Source organism: Lotus japonicus, chromosome 1 (assembly GCF_012489685.1).
Source record: "Lotus japonicus ecotype B-129 chromosome 1, LjGifu_v1.2".
Taxonomy (NCBI): Eukaryota; Viridiplantae; Streptophyta; class Magnoliopsida; order Fabales; family Fabaceae; genus Lotus; species Lotus japonicus.
The window spans coordinates 120807824-120827402 of record NC_080041.1 but is presented as its reverse complement, the minus strand read 5'-3'; the positions used below and the strand labels follow the sequence as shown (position 1 = coordinate 120827402).

At 37.7% G+C, this 19579-nt stretch overlaps 2 protein-coding genes across 2 annotated transcripts; both read left to right on the top strand.

The window, feature by feature from the left end:
* The first annotated feature begins 1408 nt into the window (after positions 1 to 1408).
* On the top strand, positions 1409 to 6827 carry LOC130729944 (phosphoribosylglycinamide formyltransferase, chloroplastic). Its single transcript, XM_057581798.1, has 6 exons — positions 1409 to 1715; positions 4320 to 5014; positions 5379 to 5490; positions 5816 to 5992; positions 6098 to 6224; positions 6435 to 6827. The coding sequence occupies exons 2-6, from the start codon at positions 4600 to 4602 to the stop codon at positions 6546 to 6548; spliced, it is 945 nt and encodes a 314-aa protein (XP_057437781.1). The 5' UTR covers positions 1409 to 1715; positions 4320 to 4599; the 3' UTR covers positions 6549 to 6827.
* A 6063-nt stretch (positions 6828 to 12890) lies between these two features.
* On the top strand, positions 12891 to 13956 carry LOC130732560 (uncharacterized). The gene is made up of 3 exons (XM_057584583.1): positions 12891 to 13137; positions 13252 to 13307; positions 13614 to 13956. Exons 1-3 carry the CDS (start codon positions 13053 to 13055, stop codon positions 13758 to 13760), a joined length of 288 nt encoding a protein of 95 aa, XP_057440566.1. The 5' UTR covers positions 12891 to 13052; the 3' UTR covers positions 13761 to 13956.
* The last annotated feature ends 5623 nt before the right edge of the window (positions 13957 to 19579 follow it).

The window sequence follows — 19579 nt, the reverse complement described above, 5'->3', positions numbered from 1 at the left end:
CAACGGTCCAGCCTGCTCATAGAAGATCCGTTGGGCCTAACCCAAGTAAATTTCTTTCTCGTCAAAGGGATGTCAACTACTTCAATAGCCTCAAGGAATTCGTTGAACAAATCTGAATCTCTTCTATTCTGACTTGAGAATGGCCCAATCCCCCGCCTTTCATCTTCATTGCGTACAGAGTTGAAATCACCCATTATGCAACACAAATCAGCATCATTTCTTGTTTTCCAATCTCTGATCTCTTCCCACAGATGACGCTTTCCTTCAAAGTTACATGGTGCATACACATTTATCAATACACAGTCATCATCTCTTCCCATCAATTTTCCCTTCAGCCCTATCCATCTCGAATTGCAAGTAACAGAGGTGACAGCAAAACAGCCCTTACGCCAAATACACAGAATACCACCCCCATGATTAATCGCAGGTGAATGGATCCACTCTATCTCTTCATTCCCCCACATGTTCTGACAGACACTTTCATTTACCACATCAGCTTTTGTTTCCTGGAAGCAAGCAAAATCAACCTTCTCACTTTGAATTAACTTCCTAATTGCTCTAGTTTTTACTGTGCCCCCGATCCCCCTGGTGTTATAGGTCAGAAAAATCATTGATTAACTTGGTTCAAAGCCCTCCTAGAGTTCACGTCCCCATTACTTCTGTTCCCTAAAACATCCCTTTCCTCCATAGCTTCAAGTTTGTTAATGATAACTTCATGGTTTCCTTCAAAGCGCACACCTATCTCCTGACTCATCTCCCACAACATCCTTGCCTCTCTCGCTCTATGCCTCAGCCAAAACACGCCATTACAATTTGCCACATCTGAACCTTCCACAGAATTGCACGCTGATTCCACCTGACGGCCTAGGTCCCTAGATTCCGAACCCAAGGAATTGACTCGCAAATTAGAAGAGGATGGGGACTGACCTGAATGAATTGAAACAATTCTTGGTCTACCTCTTGTGGGATCACTGCGAATCACCACGGCGAGCCCTTCCGAATTACACTCAGTTGGGGAACAAGAAGAATCCTCATGTGACGAAGCAGACACACATCCACCCCCACTCGCCATCAACTGACAATTTCCAACCTGTTGTACTTCCACTTCTTCTTCAGCGCCCATAATACTCTGGCAATCTGTCTCAACCCTCAACCCTAAACCCTAAACACCCTCAGGTTTCGTAATTTCTGCATCCATCTGTTTCAACTTTCAGTCATCGTAGAATGAATGCTAAACGCAGGGGCGGACCCACGTTGAACTGAGGGGGTTCAACTGAACCCCCTGAAAAAAAAAATTCCTACTTACCCCCCTAGAGTGATTTTTTTTTGAACCCCCTGAAATTTGAAAATTGCACCCAGGTCCCAGGTCCCACTCCCCAACCCTCGGTCACTCATTCCTCACTCCTCTCTCTCTCTCTTCCTCACGCACTCACTCTCTCACGGTCTCAACTCTCACCTCATTCACTCACGAATCACGATCCAGACCACCACTGATCCACCGCCGGCCACCACGGTACCACCACACCAGGCCCCAGCCACCACCACCGATCCGATTCAGTGTTCTCTCTCTCTCACGCACTCATCATTCATCAACGCTGCAACCCACCAGGCGGCAGCCACCAACGCCACCAGTCCACCACCACCGCCCACTGGCGGCCGCCAACGCACCACCACTCTCTCTCAAGATGCTGCTGTTGAAGACTTGAAGCTTGAAGGTTAGTTAGAAATTGAAAACCCCAAATTAAAAAACCCCAAATTGAAAACCTAAACCCCCAAATTGAAATGTGAAGTGAAGGGAAATTGAAACCCCAACTCTCTCTCTCTGCTGCTGTTGAAGCTTGAAAGTTAGGAATTGAGTTTGAGTTTAGTTAGTTAGGAATTGTGTATATCATATATGAAGGGAATTGAGTTTAGTTTATTTAGCATAAGCTTGTTGTCCTGATGTAGGAATTGAGTTATAAGCTTGTTGTCTTGCTTTTCCTTTTGCTGAATTTAGTTTGTGTATATGAAATTGAAGTGAAATTAGACTGAGAAATAAGCTTGTTGTCTTGGTTTGAGATTGGAAATTAGGAATGTGAAGGGAAATGATTTCAGATTGCTCAAGTTTGTCATGAATGAATTGAGTAAATGAATCTCCCAGCCATATTGCTCTGAATGATTTAATGCTTACAAGTTTGAAGAAATAACTGAGAGACTTTTATTCATGTTTCCATTGTAGTTTCCATTGAGGTTAGCAATGAATAATTGACTTCACAACTAGTTGAACAAGGATTTTGGTTAATTTCGAAGCTTCTTTATCTTGTTTAGCTCAATTGTTTGATATGAGAGTGAGGTCTTGAAAATTGCTAATATCTTAGCTACTCTTGCTTGAGCTTCTTAGAGTCTTAGATGTTTGCTGGATATGTGGGTTTTCCCTTTATGTTGGGTATGGTTTTCGGTGACAGGAGAAGAATCTAGTGTCTTCTCTTTGATCATTTGTTTGTTAAAAGCTTGCACCTAAAATCTGCATTTGAACTTGGCTCAGTGTTTATCTTAATTGCTGCTTACCTGTTAGATTCTGAGTTACCTTGCTGTCCAATTGTTCATACTTTGGTCGATGGCTGTGTAAAGCTAGTTTGCTTCTACATTGAATATTGTTTCTGTACAATCTGTTCAGATGATAGTGATCTTCTTTTATAATTGTACATTTGGTACTCTTACATATAAATTTCCAATTGGTTATTTATGAAACTCCAGTTTTTCTTTTGATTATGGTACTTTGAGGAACAATCATGTAGCCTTAATTCAATGTACCCTTGGAAAGTGTTTAATTTTATGGGTTATTCTATATCTTTCTATAAACTGAGCTGCTTCAATCTTGATGAATATGAATAATCTTTAGTCATTTTCTTACAATTGTTACTTGTTTCATATGCTTTCTATAATGAAATGCAACCATCAAGTGAGCAATGGTATGTTTTTTCCTGATGTATAAACATATTACAATTGTTTTTAATTATATTTTTATCGATGTGCTCTTTTGAAAAATTTGAATCCCCTGACCCGGGGTCCTGGATCCGCCACTGGCTAAACGCAATGCTACTTTTTTGAAGCTCTGTATTTTGACTATCACAGATGAAGCATTTCACTTTCTTTCTCTATAACTTAGTTCATTTCAATAATTCTTGTCGGTTTTCAATAACCTAGTTCCTCAGAAGGACCAAAAACTTGAAGCATTAGCATACAAGAAGCACTGTAGAATTCTTTTTGACAGTAAGTGTAGAATTGGGTAGAAATTAGAATAAAGCTTCTGACTTTGCTTAATGACTTTCCTGGGTTTTGATACTTTGTATGCTTAGCTTTGTTGTTTCTTATGGATTTTTGTTTGGCGTGACCGTGACGGTGGTCTTTAATTGTTGGACATGTCTGTGGATGTGAACTGACATATAATTGTGTGTGAACATTCTTGTTCTGTAGTAGAATTGCTTTTTGACATATTGATATAACAACATTGGTACCATTGTTAATGTATCATTTGTTATGACCACTCTTTGCTTCTTGTTTTTAATTAATAGAACTGCAATGAGTTTGTTCAAATATACACCGGCATTTGTAAGCTACTAAAGATCATTCGGAACATGAATTGTGGTTTAAGGTTCTCGATAGCAAATATAACAACATAAGCATAACTTTTGTTTAGTCTTTCACTGTGGTTGGACTCCGAATTGCTAAAACACGATATTGATTGAGAATAATATTGGGTCTGATAAGGGTGCCTTCAAGCTGTTTGTTTACAGGCCATTTACTTGTCTTTGCTAGTTTTTAAAGCATTTTTTATTATCTCTTGGGAGTTGCATTAAAAGTGACATAGAACTATAATTTGTTATTTTTCTATTATTCTTTGGTAGCAAACAATTTTTTACATTAATGAGCTTACTCCTTTACTTTTTGGAAGCTTCAAGTATATGGTTCATTTTTCATAGAAACATATCTCACTGCTTTCTTGTCTCATTCACTATCCATTCTCTTCTAAACAAATCTGTTTCACTTGATTTTTTTTTTTCATGATCCTTGCTTTTCTTAAATTGTTTAACTTCTTTTTAAAAATAATTTATACGTATTTCCGGTGAAATTTTGTGGCTGTGTTCTTTTGCTTGCTATCTGTGTGCCGTGAGTTCTTTATGTGTGCGCATATGCACACATATTTTAAGATGGGTTTGGATATCTAATGATTACAAATCCTGCAGATGATTTTAAATTTCGATGTTATTAAGATTTGATAGGTTTTTACTTATAATTTTTTTTGCATGTTGCATTGATGGTCTTATTTTTCTTTACAGTTACAAAATGACGTGACGTGAGCTCCTTTGTGATGCATCCTTTGGAAGTTTAGGCAAACTTCTTGACACAAACACACCTCGTATTGCTCTCTTGAAGAGTGTAGTTGTGCTGTTCCTTTTGATCCCTTGAACCTCCCCACTTTACCTTTAGTGGCAAAATTGCTGCCACCATCCCTTGCACCGTCCAAATCATTCCTATAACCACTATTTCTATCATCACCAACAACACAGAATATTGAATTGAACAAAGATTTGTGAAATTTTATTTAAATTAAAATTCATGGAAGTCAAACAAATTTTGTTCGAGTTTTGTCCAATAGCACCATCACTTCCATCAAATCCAATCGCAAAACAACTTTCCTCTTTAAAATTCCCCCCTTTATCTTCTTCTTCTTCTTCATACCCTTTTATTCAATCCCAGAATGTTACGGTTCCAGGTGGAGCTTTCCACCCTATAAGCATACCTCACAACAAAGTACGTTCTAGTTATCAAAGGAACATATGGTGTAGCAGTAGTCTTAATAGCATTGCAGAACCAAACGAGGGGCATGAGGTGAGATCTCAGGTTACAGTGAGAAGGAAAAAGCTGGCTGTGTTTGTGTCTGGTGGTGGATCCAATTTCAGATCAATTCATGCGGCATCTAAAGAAGGATCACTTCATGGAGATGTTGTTGTATTGGTTACCAATAAAAGCGGTAATGGTCTAACTAACCCCCCTTTTACTTTCATTTCTTACCTTCTGTATCATATTGTAATTTTTTACAGCTCTGTATTATCATTATTCTTAGCTACATTCTTGCATGCCCTATAGTTGTGGTACTTTTCCTAGAAGCACATTTTCTTCAATTTTAATTGATAATAGTCACTTGATTAAGATGGCATGCCTTGAAAAATATATTTATTATACATGTGGCTAGAAGAAGAAAACTTCTAGGAGTACTTAAGCTGCTAGTCACATGTGACACCACGATATTGGAACTATGTTTTGATTTACGTTTACTTTGAGTCGTAGTCTGCAAAAAAATTCTCATTGTTTTTTTATTTTTATTTTAATACCAGGATGTGGAGGTGCAGAGTATGCAAGAAATAATGGTATCCCTGTTATATTGTTCCCTAAAGCAAAGGATGAATCCGACGGATTATCACCAAGTGACCTTGTTGATGCACTAAGGTCAAATGCTTCTTTATTTTATTTCTTCCAAATGCATTTAATTTTAGAGTTTAGTATTTTAATGAATCAAATGTGTGGGTTGATTTACTTCAAAGTTAAAATGCAGATATTAAAAAAAAATCTGCAATAATCGACAAAAAGTAGTTGATACTACATGGAGATGTATTTGAGTAATTCTGATCTGTGGGTGCTTCACTTTAAAATTGAAACTCAAATAAAAAAAATCAATTTAACTAAAACAAAATCTGCAAAAGTAGGCAAAAAGAATGTTGATATGCTACATGGAGATGTGGTTATATCATTAACATATACATTTTTCCATCAGGAGATTCGAGGTTGATTTTGTTCTTTTAGCTGGATACCTCAAACTTATACCAGTGGAATTGATCCGAGCTTATGAAAGATCTATAATAAACATTCACCCATCTCTTCTTCCAGCTTTTGGAGGCAAGGGCTTCTATGGTATGAATGTGCATAAAGCGGTAATTGCTTCTGGAGCTAGGTATACTTCTGTCAGAGTATCTATCATAAGTAAATTTGTTTCTGTGAAACACTGCTGTAATTGGTTCTTGACTACTTATCTGTGCATCGTTTTTTTTTGTGTTAGATTTTCAGGTGCTACAATTCATTTTGTGGATGAGCACTATGACACAGGTCGTATCCTGGCTCAGCGTGTGGTCCCTGTGCTTGCTAATGATACTGCTGAGGAGTTGGCTGCAAGGGTTCTCAGGGAGGTAATGCAGTTCATATCATCAATCAGCTCCCTAAAATGGTGGCAATTTAATTCATTGAACAACTATAATCCTGAATAAAATTCAATAAATATACTTGTCCTAAGATGCATTCATGAGCCTTGACATTTATGCAACCAACATGCTAGCAGTTTAGCATACTGCCAGGATGGATTCCAATTGATTATTGTTTGTTTTCATTGCCAAAATTAGGAGCATCAATTATATGTGGAGGCAGTAGAGGCATTATGTGAAGATCGCGTAGTGTTGAGGAAAGATGGTGTTCCTCTCATACAAAACAAGGAAAATCCCAATGAGTTTCGCTGATTGTCTATGGTCTGAAATTCACTTGATGTCCTTTTAATTTGAGATTTCCATTGTAATAGTTTATATAGTTTATTTCATTTCTTCATCTTTTGATTACAAAGCCTTGCATCTGAGGGGACTTAGTTCCTCTTGCAGGGAATTTTGATCATAAGTAGGTATGCTCTGGTGTCCTCCAAGAATACAATAAGTAGGGAGCCAAAAAAAATTCTCCTGACCTGTTCTGTATAAACCTCTCTTAATCTGCTTTTAGCTCATATTAGCATTCGTCTGCTGCTCTTATTTTGGGACTCCTTCACTCCCCTTACAAGATTCCATTTAGTTATCATGAATTTTTCCTTACAAGATTCCATTTAGATAAGAAATTTGATGTGTCATAAGGATTTGTATCCTAACTTATGATTAATTTGAGTCTAAAAGACTTGAGCACATTAAACCGACTCTGAATCCAAAGCTTCTGCTACTATGCTGATGTCCCTTGCCACCTTATAATTTGAGTTTTATTTTGTTAAGCATGCTTGACTGGAAGATTGTTTACACCCCAGTTAAACTTTGACTAATGTTGATGAGGAAGTTCTCCATGTATGATTATTTTAGAAGGCAAATATATGGTGCACTATATAGAATCCAAGACCTTATAAGTCAAGGTAACTGCATATCGTCTATGAAACAGCAGGAAGAAACTAATCTACTTTTACTGGAGGCCTCTACCAAGCACAAGTTTTTTATTGTGCAAAAAAATTACACCACAACCTTTTGACCTGTTAGCACAGGTAATTATTTTCATTTCTATTTTTTATTTTCTTTCAATAAACCTTAAAACAAAATTAAATCCAACATTATCCTGTAACCCAAAAAAACAAACCAACATCATCTTCTCCCAACCCATCAGACTCCCACCACCACCAAACCTCCCCTCTCTCACCCAACACCACCACTGAAACCCCCCAAATCCATAAGCTAAAGAAAAATAATCACAACATCGACCTCCCTCAACCTTCATCTTCTTCTAGGAACAACACTCCCATCTCTACGCAGAAGAAGATGCTGTCGAAGTTCAATACATCCCAGATGGTGGACATCTACGTCCAGGTTACCAGCGGTGAGGTTGGTGCGGCGAGTTCCCTCGCGTTGTAGTTCGATCCCCTTGGTCTGTCCTTGAAGAAGATCCAAGAAGACATCATGAAGGAGACCACCCTTCTTCCTTCGTGCTTACCCAGAGGCCATAACCGAACTGAATGAAGAGCAAAAAAACTAGAACCACCACCACCACCACCCCACCCTTCGCCACAACCACCAGATCTGAAACCCCACTTTCCTCCATAACATATCCCTTCCTCCTCCATTACAGTCCTATCCAACACCGAAACCACCGAACCCAAGCTTTCCAACCAAAGCCCCAACCTTATCCAATCAAATTGAGAAACCCATAGAAGTCTCTTCCTCGACTCCCTACAACCAGAGGAAACACTAGAGAGGGACAGGAGGAAGACGAAGAACATCAAGCACAATGGAAACATCTCGCTCGACGACGTCGTCGTCGAGATCGTGAGGGTGATGAAGCCGAGATCCATTGAAAAAGATCTCAGTGGCACCATCAAGGAGATTCTTGGGACTTGTGTGTCTGGTGGTTGTATGGTTGATGGGAAGGACCCTAAGGATCTGCAGCAATAGGCTTCTGGTGGTGATGATTTTGCTTTGATTATGGATTTGAGGGGTTTCGGTGGTGGTGGTGGTATTGGATGAGAGAGGGGGGTTTGGTGGTGGCCTGATGGGTTGGGAGAAGAAGATGGAAAGAGGAAGAAGGAGGAGGAAGAAGATAATGTTGGGTTTAATTTTGTTTTGATTTAATTAAGTTAGTAAATTAAGTTAATTTAGGTTTATTGAAAGAAAAAAATAAAAAATAAAATAATTACCTTAGCAAGTTAAAAGGTTGTAGAGGCCTCCACTTTTACTTCTCATTTAGTATTTTTTATTGGTGGTTGGACTTTGTTAGAGCATCTCCATCCTTGTTGATTAATCTGAGTTGCTTAGCACTCGAAGAAGGAATAGATAAGAGCGTATTGTATGTGCTAATTGCGATTTAGCCAATAAGCCTGTGGATATTGAGGTCCCACAAACGGTGCTTCCCGACACTGTATTTGAAGAAGTTGTTCAAATTTCTTATGATATGCAAGGGGCGCTTTAAATGTAGGGGTTGTTCTTATTTTACCATAAGGGTTTGAATTGGTCCTTGTCGATCACATTTCGCCCGAGATTAAAGAAAAAATGGGCAATATGTCTTTTCAAATCTACTGTCCCATGAAAAAATAGTCTTGGGCTAAGCCCTGGTTTTGAATTGGTCCATGTCGATCGTATTTTGCCCGAGATTAAAGAAAAGATGGGCAATCTGTCTTTTCAAAGCTACAGTCCCATGAAAAAATATTCTTGGGGTAAGCCCTGTTCCTAGTCAGAAATATAGTGAGATTACCTTTCTGATTCTTTCCCGGATTCCATTGGGGACATTCAGGGGCCAAGGTCATCCCCTCGTCTTCAAATTTCTTACAGTTATAATACTTAAATAGGGAGGCCTCTATGGCCCCTGAACTTGTGGCTTTGGAGAAGTAGGTGGGAAGGCTGCGAGAGGTTTTTTGTTTCTGTGTCAAGTCCAAAAATTAAAACTTTCTATTATATCGTTTCATAGCTTGGATCAGATGGCATGGTATCGCTATAGTAGTATTGTGTGGTGGTCTAATGGTTGCTCTTAATGGGCAGTTTGTACTGGGTGAATAGAAGGTTCATCTAGCTTTTTTCTTCAAAATTTATTGGTGGTAGTGTTGTAGTATGAGAAGTGAGTTGTTAATAATTTTCCTGGGCTATCACTGTTTTTGTGGGTTCTCACTTCTAATATTACTAGGGCTTTTCTTTACCTTCTTGAAGGGTTGTCCTCAAGAATTTCATCCATTGACAATTAAGCCTTTGCTAATGTTAAAAGTATTGTTGAATTTGGACAATCATCATAATCAATTATAAAGCAACTTGTCTGGTCACCTCCTTCAAAATTTGTAAAAATTAACCCAAAAGTAATTAATATTGATATTTTAATTATTATTTTTTGTACTCGCTAGAATGCTTATTACTTATTAACCAATTGGTATCCCTTCACTCAAATTAAGTATACATTTTTTATGCTTATAAAAACTTATTAGTTGTATATGCATTTTTTTCACATTCTTTATGAGTTTATGTTAGAAAAATTGATTTTTTTTTTATAAATCATATTCCTTTAAATCTTGGTAACTCTTGTGAAATTTCTTTCTCTGCCCCTACTCTTGTGTGGGGTCAAAGTGTCACATGATATAAGCAATCCCGAAGAGAAAGATAAGAAGAAAAAAATGAAATTGAGATGGAAGAGCAAGATGAATGTAAATGTATTAAAATTGACCTAAAATTGAATAGACTCAATTTTTTTTAGAATAGATTGAAATTCAACTTTAATTCATTCACAATCTTACGTTTTTTTCCAGTTTATTTTCACCTAATTTTATTTTTATTTCTCTTTCCATTCTTTTTATTCCTCTCAATTTTATTTTCTCTAAATTTTCTACAATGTACATTTGTGACGATTTTAAGCCACCACAAAATATTACCAGACCGCCACAAATGTAGTTGTAAAATATTGGCAACATTTGTGGCGGTTCATTACAATTCAAATGTCAACCGCAAAAAATTGAGAGGATCCGTCCCCACATATATTACATATTATACTTTCTCTTTTCTTCCTCTATACCTTTTCCATAAGTGGAGTGAAAAAAACATTTGCTTTGAAAATGGAGTGAGATGGTGGTGAAATTTAGAAGATAGGGACATCAAACTCCGATTATTTCGATGCATGCCTCCTAACTTTTCCACTAAAATATTTATAAACTTCATTGAATCAACAATAACTCACATGAGTAGAAGTGGAAATCAACACAAAAGGATATTGGGACATAACATGAATGCTTGTCATGCTCACAAGCACACACATGAACTAGTATGTGACAAAGGAGGATGTCATGTCTTCATATAGCTCCACCGCCCAAGGTTGACTTTTTGTGCCACTCCTGCCACCAACCTGACTCATTGCTTGTTTGGTCCAACATCAATCAAAGATTCATGTGATTTCATTCATTGTTCGTATCGTATCCATTCATTTTTAAGGCATGCAAAACCTATAATAATGAACATATTTAATTAACCCAAATGCATCCTTGTGAATTGTAAAGGAATTCGCCCTCCATTAAACTGTGCGGTTCTCGTTTGAGACCAAGTTTATATGATAAGAACGAAGATGACTTAATTAGAAGAAGAAAACAAAAGTTGAAGATGAGCTACATAGTTTTGGTGCTATTCCAATCGTATAAGAAATAATAAATTTGTGATGATTATGTTTATTGACCAGCCAGGATCATGCACGAATAAAATCCAATCCGGACAGATTTCAGAATCTGACTAATAGATTGCGTTGGATTCATGATCAGTATCCATAGTGTTTAGAGCCTAACTTATCCATTCTCCACTAATCACTTCCACTATGTTTGGTGGTAAAGAGAGATAGAGAAGAGAAATTAGAGAAGAAAGAAGTTAAGTAGAGAGAAATATTTAAAGGTTATTTGGTATGATAGAGATAAAGGAGAGAGAGATGAGAAATAATGAGGTGAAAGAGAGAAAAAAATTAACTTTTAATTAAAATAATATTTTTTGAAAAATTGTAAGAAAGTGGCGGTTTAAAACCGCCACTAAAAGCCCAAAAGTAGAAAAAAAAAAGTAAAAAACGCCGTTTGAAAAAAACGTAAGACCATCCACAATGGATGGTTGAAACCATTGTTTAAGTTTGTTGAATTTTGTTGAAGGGGTTTAATGGTTGTTGAAGTTGGTTGAAAGGGGGGAGAGAGAAGAAAATTGTTGAAGATTTTCAACATAATTAAAGAGCCTGCGGTGTGCCACGTGGCGCGAGGCCAGTGGCCACCGCAGGCGCGTGTGCTACACGCGCAGTTGTCTGCAGGAGAGATAAAAAAAAAATTTCAGCCGTTGTCACGTGGCTTCCTCTAGTTGGTTGCTCCAGATTTCGTTTTTCCTTATCTTTTGAACTCAATTATTTCATCAAAAAAAATATTTTCTGAAAAAAAAAATTATACCAAAATTCATGATTTTTTTTTTCTCTATAAATAGAGACTTGGTTCGTTTGATTTGGACACAGAAAAAAAACCAAGTTTTTTCACTCTCTTATTATCTCTCTCACCATCTTATTTATCTATCTATTAGCATTTGTATTGAAATGAATCCCAACAATCACCATTTCAACACCCAGAATTCTTCAAACAACCCATTTTAAGATATTGTGTGCTTAGTTTGTTGTCTTGCATTTTATTTTAAGAAAATAAAATAAATTCTTGTATGCTTAGTTTGTTGTCTTGCATTTTAAGTTAAGAAAAAAAAATTATAGTCTATATTTAAAAAAAAAATTTGTTAAGTGTTTATTGTTTTAATTTAATTTAAATCGATAATTGTAATTTTATGTAATTATAAAAACAAAAATATAAAATTAAATAAAAATGTGAAATAAAAAAGTGGTGGGGTAGGGTGAGTGGTGAGTGGTGGGGTAGGGTGTTGAGAGTTAAGTAAAACCATTGGAGTGTGTAATTGTTGAAAGTTTGTTGAATTAAAGAGAGAAGATGATGTGGAGTGTTGAGAAGAGAAAAAGTGGGGTAGAAAAGGGTTAAACAAAACATTTTTTGTTTAACCATTGTATATGGTCTAAGAAAGTGAGGGTTTAAAACCGCCACTAAAAACCAAGAAGCAAAAGAAAAAAAAGTAAAAAAACCCAGCCTCTTTTACTGTTCCCTTTCTCTCCAAATTGGGGAAAAAAAATGGGGTAGGGCCCACATAAATTCAGCATCTCTTCTCTCCCTATTTTGCAACCAAACAAGGGTGCTTCAACAATCTCTTCTCTATCTCTATCTCTTCTCTCAATCTCTTCTCTATCTCACCACAACCAAACAAAGTGTTCAGGAAGAATTTGTTTTCTTCTTTCAAAGATAATTCTAAGTCATCTCATTGAAAAAATTATTAATAAAGAGAGAACTTATTTCATTCATTTTATTGGAAAATCACAGAGAAATTAAAAGTAGAAACACATTAATGTACAAGAATATAACATGAAAAATATAAAATCAAAGAAAAATCACGACCCTTATTAAAAGAAAAAACCAGAGATAAGGTCATGCAAGTGGAAATCCGCCCACAATTTTTCTTTCATCAATGTTGTGCCATAAGAAATGATAAGTTATATAAAGTTGATGTTGACCTTGGTTGGAGCAATTATGCTTGGCTGACCTATATTATTAAAATCAATTCTCTGGCCTCAGATTTCTATCTCTATATAAGATATATAAGCAGCAACTCCACACAAGTGTTTTCAAAAATCATCTTGCTTATACCCCACCTTTCCTAGATTTTAGATCTCTTTTCTATTTCTCCAACATCATGTCCAAATTAGCTCCCCTGCACTGGCTCCTAATCCTTCTGGTTTTCTTATTTGTTCTCTCATCAGAAGCTGTCCCAACTACTAGTAAGGATGAAACTTCTCCTTTGGTCAACATGAATTTTTCTATCTCTTTACTTTTCCTTTCATTTGTTTTTCCTCATTACTTTTGATATTATATTAAGGTTTCATTCTTTGTAGGAAGTTTTTTGCCATACAGGGGAGAATCCACAACCCATGCTAGACTAGATAGTCAGGTTAGCTTGGACCCTTGACAAAATTAATCTTAGTGCATGTTTGGATTTTTTTTTTCAATTATACATTCTAAAATTAAAATTAATTCGGTCGAGAAGCTTATGTGACTTGTTTCTGAGTTTCAGCAATGATTTTGAGAAAAGATAGCTGATCTAAGGATATTTTTCAGTTATTCATTCTAAAATTAAAATTAAAACTCTTCCTCTATCTACAAGAAGCTCCATGTTTTGAATCTGATTCATGTTCTCTCTGCTTGCATCAAAGTGGTGTGTAACTCGGTACAATTTTATGTCCATATTTGGCTGCAGGGTCCTCTGGAATTCAGAAATGAAGAGGAAAAATTAGATGTGGCAGAAGAGTTCATGGTAGAGGGAAGAAGTGATTTGGAAAGCAATGACTATCCAGGGACAGGAGCAAACAACAGCCATGACCCAAAGACACCAGGAAGAGATTGAGAGACACATGTATATTAGATAATTTGTATAGATTAAGAATTAAGACATGAGAGAATGTTACAAAACTTGGTATGGGACTTGCATATTCTTGCTGTTAGAATATATTATTCCTTCATCACATATTTGGTATTGGGGATGAATCTGTTTGTCTGAGCCGGCGGGTTACTTATACTATTTTGATTTTGATTTTGATTTATCTCATTTTGTTCAATGAAACTTGAAAAGAAAGATTTTATTTTGAAACAAAGAAGAAAGTTGATTTTAATCGTTATAGAGTTATTTTATGTTTTAGAAATGAGCTAAGCTATTTGGTACGACAAGATAGCACACGAAACCCACGACAAATTGATTCAATGGTTTAAATTCAATCTAAAACAAAAAACATGCCAATAAAGTTTGAAAAATAAATTGAAAACATGCACATTCACACAAGGTGTGCGTTCGTGGAAGCAATTTTCTCGTGCCACCTATCTTTTCTTTTTAGAAATATCTTTTGTGTCAGACAAATGTCCTTCTTCGGAGACGATTCGAACAAAATCGGGAACATTTACATCATGGTGGGGTTAACTCTCCCAACAGTAAATTATCTTTTTGTTAATTATAAAAATAATAGAAAAAATTCTTAATTATTTTGGTATTAAAATTAAATAGTTACTATAACTTTTTGATATATCATTGAGTTATTTTTTTTGGTAGACTATATATCATTGAGTTAAACAAATCTTTTTAAAATAAATAAATAAAAAATCAAGGCATTATATTTACAAAAAAATTCAGTTGTTGAAAGCAAGTTAGATACATAGATATAATTACTTATTTTAGTTTTAGCATGGTCAAGGCCAATTAACATTGACATATTGATATTTAGCGTCAACGAACGCTAAAACCATCGACTAATGGAGCATCCAGCTGCTGACAATTAGCGGAGGTGTATGACTGAATTCACTGGTCAATTTAGCATCGAATGTTACTGATGCTAATGTTATAGTGTAGGACTGTTGGCCTTAAACTCTTACAATCACTCTCTTCCTCCTCCCCCAGGCCTTTTCCTCCTCCATCCAACACCACTCTCACAGTCACCTCTTTCTCCTCCTCTGCCACCCTCACCCTTAGCCCCTCCTTCCTTCTCTGCTACCTTCTCCTTCCCCCTCGACCTTTTCTCAACTCTCTGGTGACGTCGCTCTCACCCTCACACTCGACCCCTCCCTCTTCCTCCGCCAACCTTACCCTCACCCAACCTCTTCCTCCTCCCTGAGGTGATGCTGCCTTCACGCCTTCTCCTAAGGCCCGTCCCTTCAACTCTGCCCCCTAACCCTCACCCTCTGTAAGGCCCGAGTTTTTAAGTTCATGCTAAGTGAATAAACTTCTTAATCACGATTAGGGTTGATGTAATGTGAAGGGAAACCTGAACGAAAGTTTATTAAATGAAATATATTTATGAAGGAGAAAGTTCAGGAAAAGTTCAAGGATTGCATTATGATCGATAAGTTATAGCACGATCGTTACACGCTTAAACCTAGGTCAGAAACCCTAGTATATAGCTAATTTTTACTTTTAGGCACGACGGAAGTTAATTCCAAAAATCTTCAGAGAAATGTTAGAACTTCTCTTTTTCCATTTATCACAATCGTTTCGAGGCGAAACTCTAGGATCTACGAACGTCCGATTCCAATCATCGGAAGTTTGCCGAAACCGAATCCCTGGTATTTCAAAACCCTAGAATTTCTCGACAATGAAGACTTTATCTATTCAGAGATTCAAATGAATATTCTACACGCGTACACCCATTTCTCTTGATGATTTCAATCTTTCTTCAGAAGGAAGTTTTCCATTCCGACATTCGATGCAAAAAGCAACTTATCGGGTAAAATAGTTTTACACCGACTTTGCACCGACTTTGCATTAGTTGCCAAAAATACAAGGAGACATCTTCTTAGCTTAGGAATTCCTTTGCCAAAACCTATCTTAGAATTCATGGAGAATGATGCCGGAAAAATCAGATTCGCGAAACTTTCATTTTCCCGCGAATTACCATTTTCTATATATAGCCAAGAAATGAGAAAAAAATCAAAACAAACTACCCAAAACCCACCCAAAGGCCGCGAGTTTGCTAAGGAGAGGAGGAGAAGAGATTTTGTTCAATCCTTGCTTGATCGTTGATTAATCAGTTGCTGCTTCAAGGTTTCGAGGTATAGTCGCTAATCCTTACCTCTGATCGCTTTTTCCATAGCTTTTCTGTAGAGTTTTCTGAGTGGATAGTTTATGGGTTTTTGCAAAACTATCCTGAATCTTTCATTTCTGATTCTAAACCTCTTCTATATGTGCCCAAGATCACTTCTGCCGGATTAGATTTTCCGTTATGTCGCCGGAATTCCGCCGGAATCAATTTTAGCCTTAAATACCCATTTTTGGAGTTTTTGAGGTAAAGCTTCAACCTTTAGGCTAAAAACTATCGCCTTAGCTTAGTGTTAGTAGGATTAGTTGTCATAAACGTCGTTAGTAACGTCCCTGCAAAATTTGGTTTTTGGGATTTCAGTTTTGAAAATCCTAAGTTAAAAATCATGACCAAAATACCCCTGCGACAGTTTTTGATCCGAAAATTTTTCCGAGTTCAGAATACCCTTAGTTACGGCTTATGAAAGCATAGGAACCAAGTTTGATCGAAGAAAAATTGAGCCCCTTAATTGTGAAAAGTGGCCGAGCCTATTAGAGGGGGAGGAGGAAATTTCCTTTTCCGAAAACTTGTCCTTTCGCGCTAGATTATCGTACCTTAGAGTATAGATTACTTCGAGTAACCTTAGTAAGTATCGATAGCTTAGTTTTCGATAGATTCTTATAGTATTCTGTGATTTTGTTGTAAAGGTGCTTTTGAGGATTTCTCGGAGGACCAACACTTTGAGTGCGAGGAAGCACTAGTTGATCATTCTGAAGAACTTTCAGGTGAGGGCTTCTCACTGAATCTCTAGTTAATGCTTAGGGTCGATGTTTCGACATTGTTTACTGTTTATGCACTGGGATTGTGTGTGATTGAAAATGTTTTCTGAGGCTTCGGCTGACAATGTAGATGATTCATCTACTGAATGTTTTTGAAGATTGACTTACATGCTATGTGCTATGTGGGTAATCTAGGATGTGTGGTGCATGCTTTATATGCTAAGTGCTAAGTGTTTATGATGCGATTTATTGATATATGACATGTTGTTGATTGTGATGATTTAAATATGCTTTACATTGGAAATCTGAGATTCTGAATGGTGAGAATAGCGGGCAGGTCATGCCGATTTTATTTTGAGAGTTTTGAGAAAGTTTGATAGGACGAACGAGGTTCGGGCCTTAGTTCTGTTTAGTGGATCGAGACATCCTCTGGAAGCGACTTGGGATTGGGAGATCCTGCAAATGTATAAGACTTGCGATAAGACAAAATGAAATCTATTTTATAAAGAAAATTCATAAGACCTTAAATAACCTCAAAATCTTTAAGTAATGATAACAACCTCGAAGGAAGGCATTGGAAGTCAAATCATAGTTTTGGAAAAACGAGGAGTGTCGTCGGATCCAAGTGTTGAGGAGTTTGGTAAGTTCTGAGTATGTTGGTACTCCTTCGCTCGTTGAGCATTTTGTTAGCCATCCAAGGGATGAGCCGAGAAGCTTCACTGAGGCGTGAGACCTTGTGAATGCGTGATACTCCACTGAGGCGTGAGACCTTGTGGAAAGCATGGATCTTCACTGAGGCGTGAGACCTCGTGAACAACATGAAGCTTCACTGAGGCGTGAGACCTTGTGAATGCGGGATACTCCACTGAGGCGTGAGACCTTGTGGAAAGCATGGAACTCCACTGAGGCGTGAGACCTTGTGAGAGCATGAAACTTCACTGAAGCGTGAGACTTCGTGCAAGTGTGTAAATTCACTGAGGCGTGAGACCTTGTGAAAGCATAAAACTTCACTGAAGCGTGAGACTTTGTGAATGTGTGAGACTCCACTGAAGCGTGAGACTTCGTGAGAGCATTGATGACTCGAAGAGTTATCGTGAGTGGTTGCACTCATTTTATGATTATTGTATTTTGTCGCAGAATCGACTTTTACCTTAGGGTAAGCTTTTAGAGACATTAATTTATCTAGATCACGTGGCGACGTGTCGAGTGAGGTCGGAGACGTTGTTTGGCTAATCACATTGCACTCATGCATACATAGGAGGTTAATACACGGCGTGATACCGGACCTCAGTGGATTGGAGGTTAATACACGGCGTGATACCGGACCTCAGTGGATTGGAGGTTAATACACGGCGTGATACCGGACCTCGGTGGATTCCAAAATGGTCATAAGACCCGGATTTCCGCGTAAGAGCGCTATTAGGCGACTCTTAGTAGCAGACCGAAATGGCAGGCCTTCGGGTTTTATGCTGATCTGACTACATGATGATGTTGGAGTAAGAGGCATCACGGGCCGAAATGGCACCACCGTGGCTGGTGAAGGGCTGATCCGATGATGTCCATCCGTTCCGGATTGCATATTGGTTGACTGGGTTAACCTGCATATCATTTCATGCAACATGCATACTGACATAGTTGATGAGTGTGTTTGATACTTGTTAGTTCTACTTGATGCATGTTAACTGTGATTTACAGTCGTTATATTCTTTGTGGAAATATGCAACCCTAGGATGTTATCCCCAGTTATAAGCCTAAGTGGCTATTATCTTATTTATATTTATTGGTGCTATTATTTACATAATTCTTTGGAGTTGACCCTCGCGTCTTCTGTGTGTGCTTTGGCGAACAAACGCCCTTTGTCAGATGTCTTTGGCGGTCTGATTCATGATGGTTCATCCTTCGGGAGGAACTAGGGTTGAGATGCGGGAACTGGAGCGTATCGCGGTAGCGAGAGGAGGACGGATGGTGTACATAGACTAGGTCGTTCTGGATTCAGATTCGGGCGACGATCATGCTAGTATGTAGGTTTTAGTGCTGGTGTGAGCTCCTCGAGATGGGATTAGTGTAGGAGTAGAGTCTTAGCTCTGAACATCATTTGTTTTCTTTCGGGACAGGGTAGTTTCCCACCTATAGCTTTTTGTGTGGTTTCTTTACGGGAATCACAGAGAGTTGGTTGGACTTAGGAGGTCTTGCTTCAGGCCGATGGGCCAGCTTATTCTCAGCTTTGAGGGATAGTGTTGCAGACACTTACCTTTAGATCTGGTTTGTACATTTTGCCTTCGGGCGCTACACTTTTCTTTCCGTCACTGGAGGTTTACTCGTGACGAGGTTACTACTACAGCGGGGGCTGTTTATATATTGTATATTAGTTCTGAGTTTTGTTATTGTTGGGTTTTATTTAATTCCGTCTTGTCTTAGTTATTATTAAAAAAAAAAAAAAATATTCACGTTTTTCCGCATTAAGTTTATTTTGGTTACTAAAGTGACGCCACCGAAATCGGGGTGTTACATTGTGGTATCAGAGCACGGTCGAGTCTTTCGGGAGTTGTTGGGGAATAAGTCTTCTGTGCTAGGTTGTGTGACTCTGCAAAGAGTGAAAATTGATTGTCTGCAAGCGATTTTTCGCTTAAAAATTGATTGAAGTTATTGCTTAATCATATTGTATAGTTATACTAGATGCTATCTTATGATGAGTACTAACTGTTTGTTTAAACTTAACAGAACATGGTGAATACTAATCAGCTAGCTGAGATGATGGCCACTATGGCCCAAGCGGTAACAGCGCAGGCCCAAGCGGTAACAGCACAGGCAAATGATAATGCCATGAGGCGTACTACTGAAGAAGCACGTGAACAGCATCAGCGCCAGAGGGAAGTCACTCTGGA

Bases quoted from the DNA above. Each gene is read 5' to 3' on its own strand.
- LOC130732560 (XM_057584583.1), top strand. From the start codon at position 13,053: ATGTCCAAATTAGCTCCCCTGCACTGGCTCCTAATCCTTCTGGTTTTC. The intron at 13,138-13,251 runs GTAAGGATGAAA...CATTCTTTGTAG, and splicing joins AGAAGCTGTCCCAACTACTA to GAAGTTTTTTGCCATACAGG. The intron at 13,308-13,613 runs GTTAGCTTGGAC...ATTTGGCTGCAG, and splicing joins ATGCTAGACTAGATAGTCAG to GGTCCTCTGGAATTCAGAAA.
- LOC130729944 (XM_057581798.1), top strand. From the start codon at position 4,600: ATGGAAGTCAAACAAATTTTGTTCGAGTTTTGTCCAATAGCACCATCA. The intron at 5,491-5,815 runs GTCAAATGCTTC...TTTTTCCATCAG, and splicing joins GACCTTGTTGATGCACTAAG to GAGATTCGAGGTTGATTTTG. The intron at 6,225-6,434 runs GTAATGCAGTTC...TGCCAAAATTAG, and splicing joins CTGCAAGGGTTCTCAGGGAG to GAGCATCAATTATATGTGGA.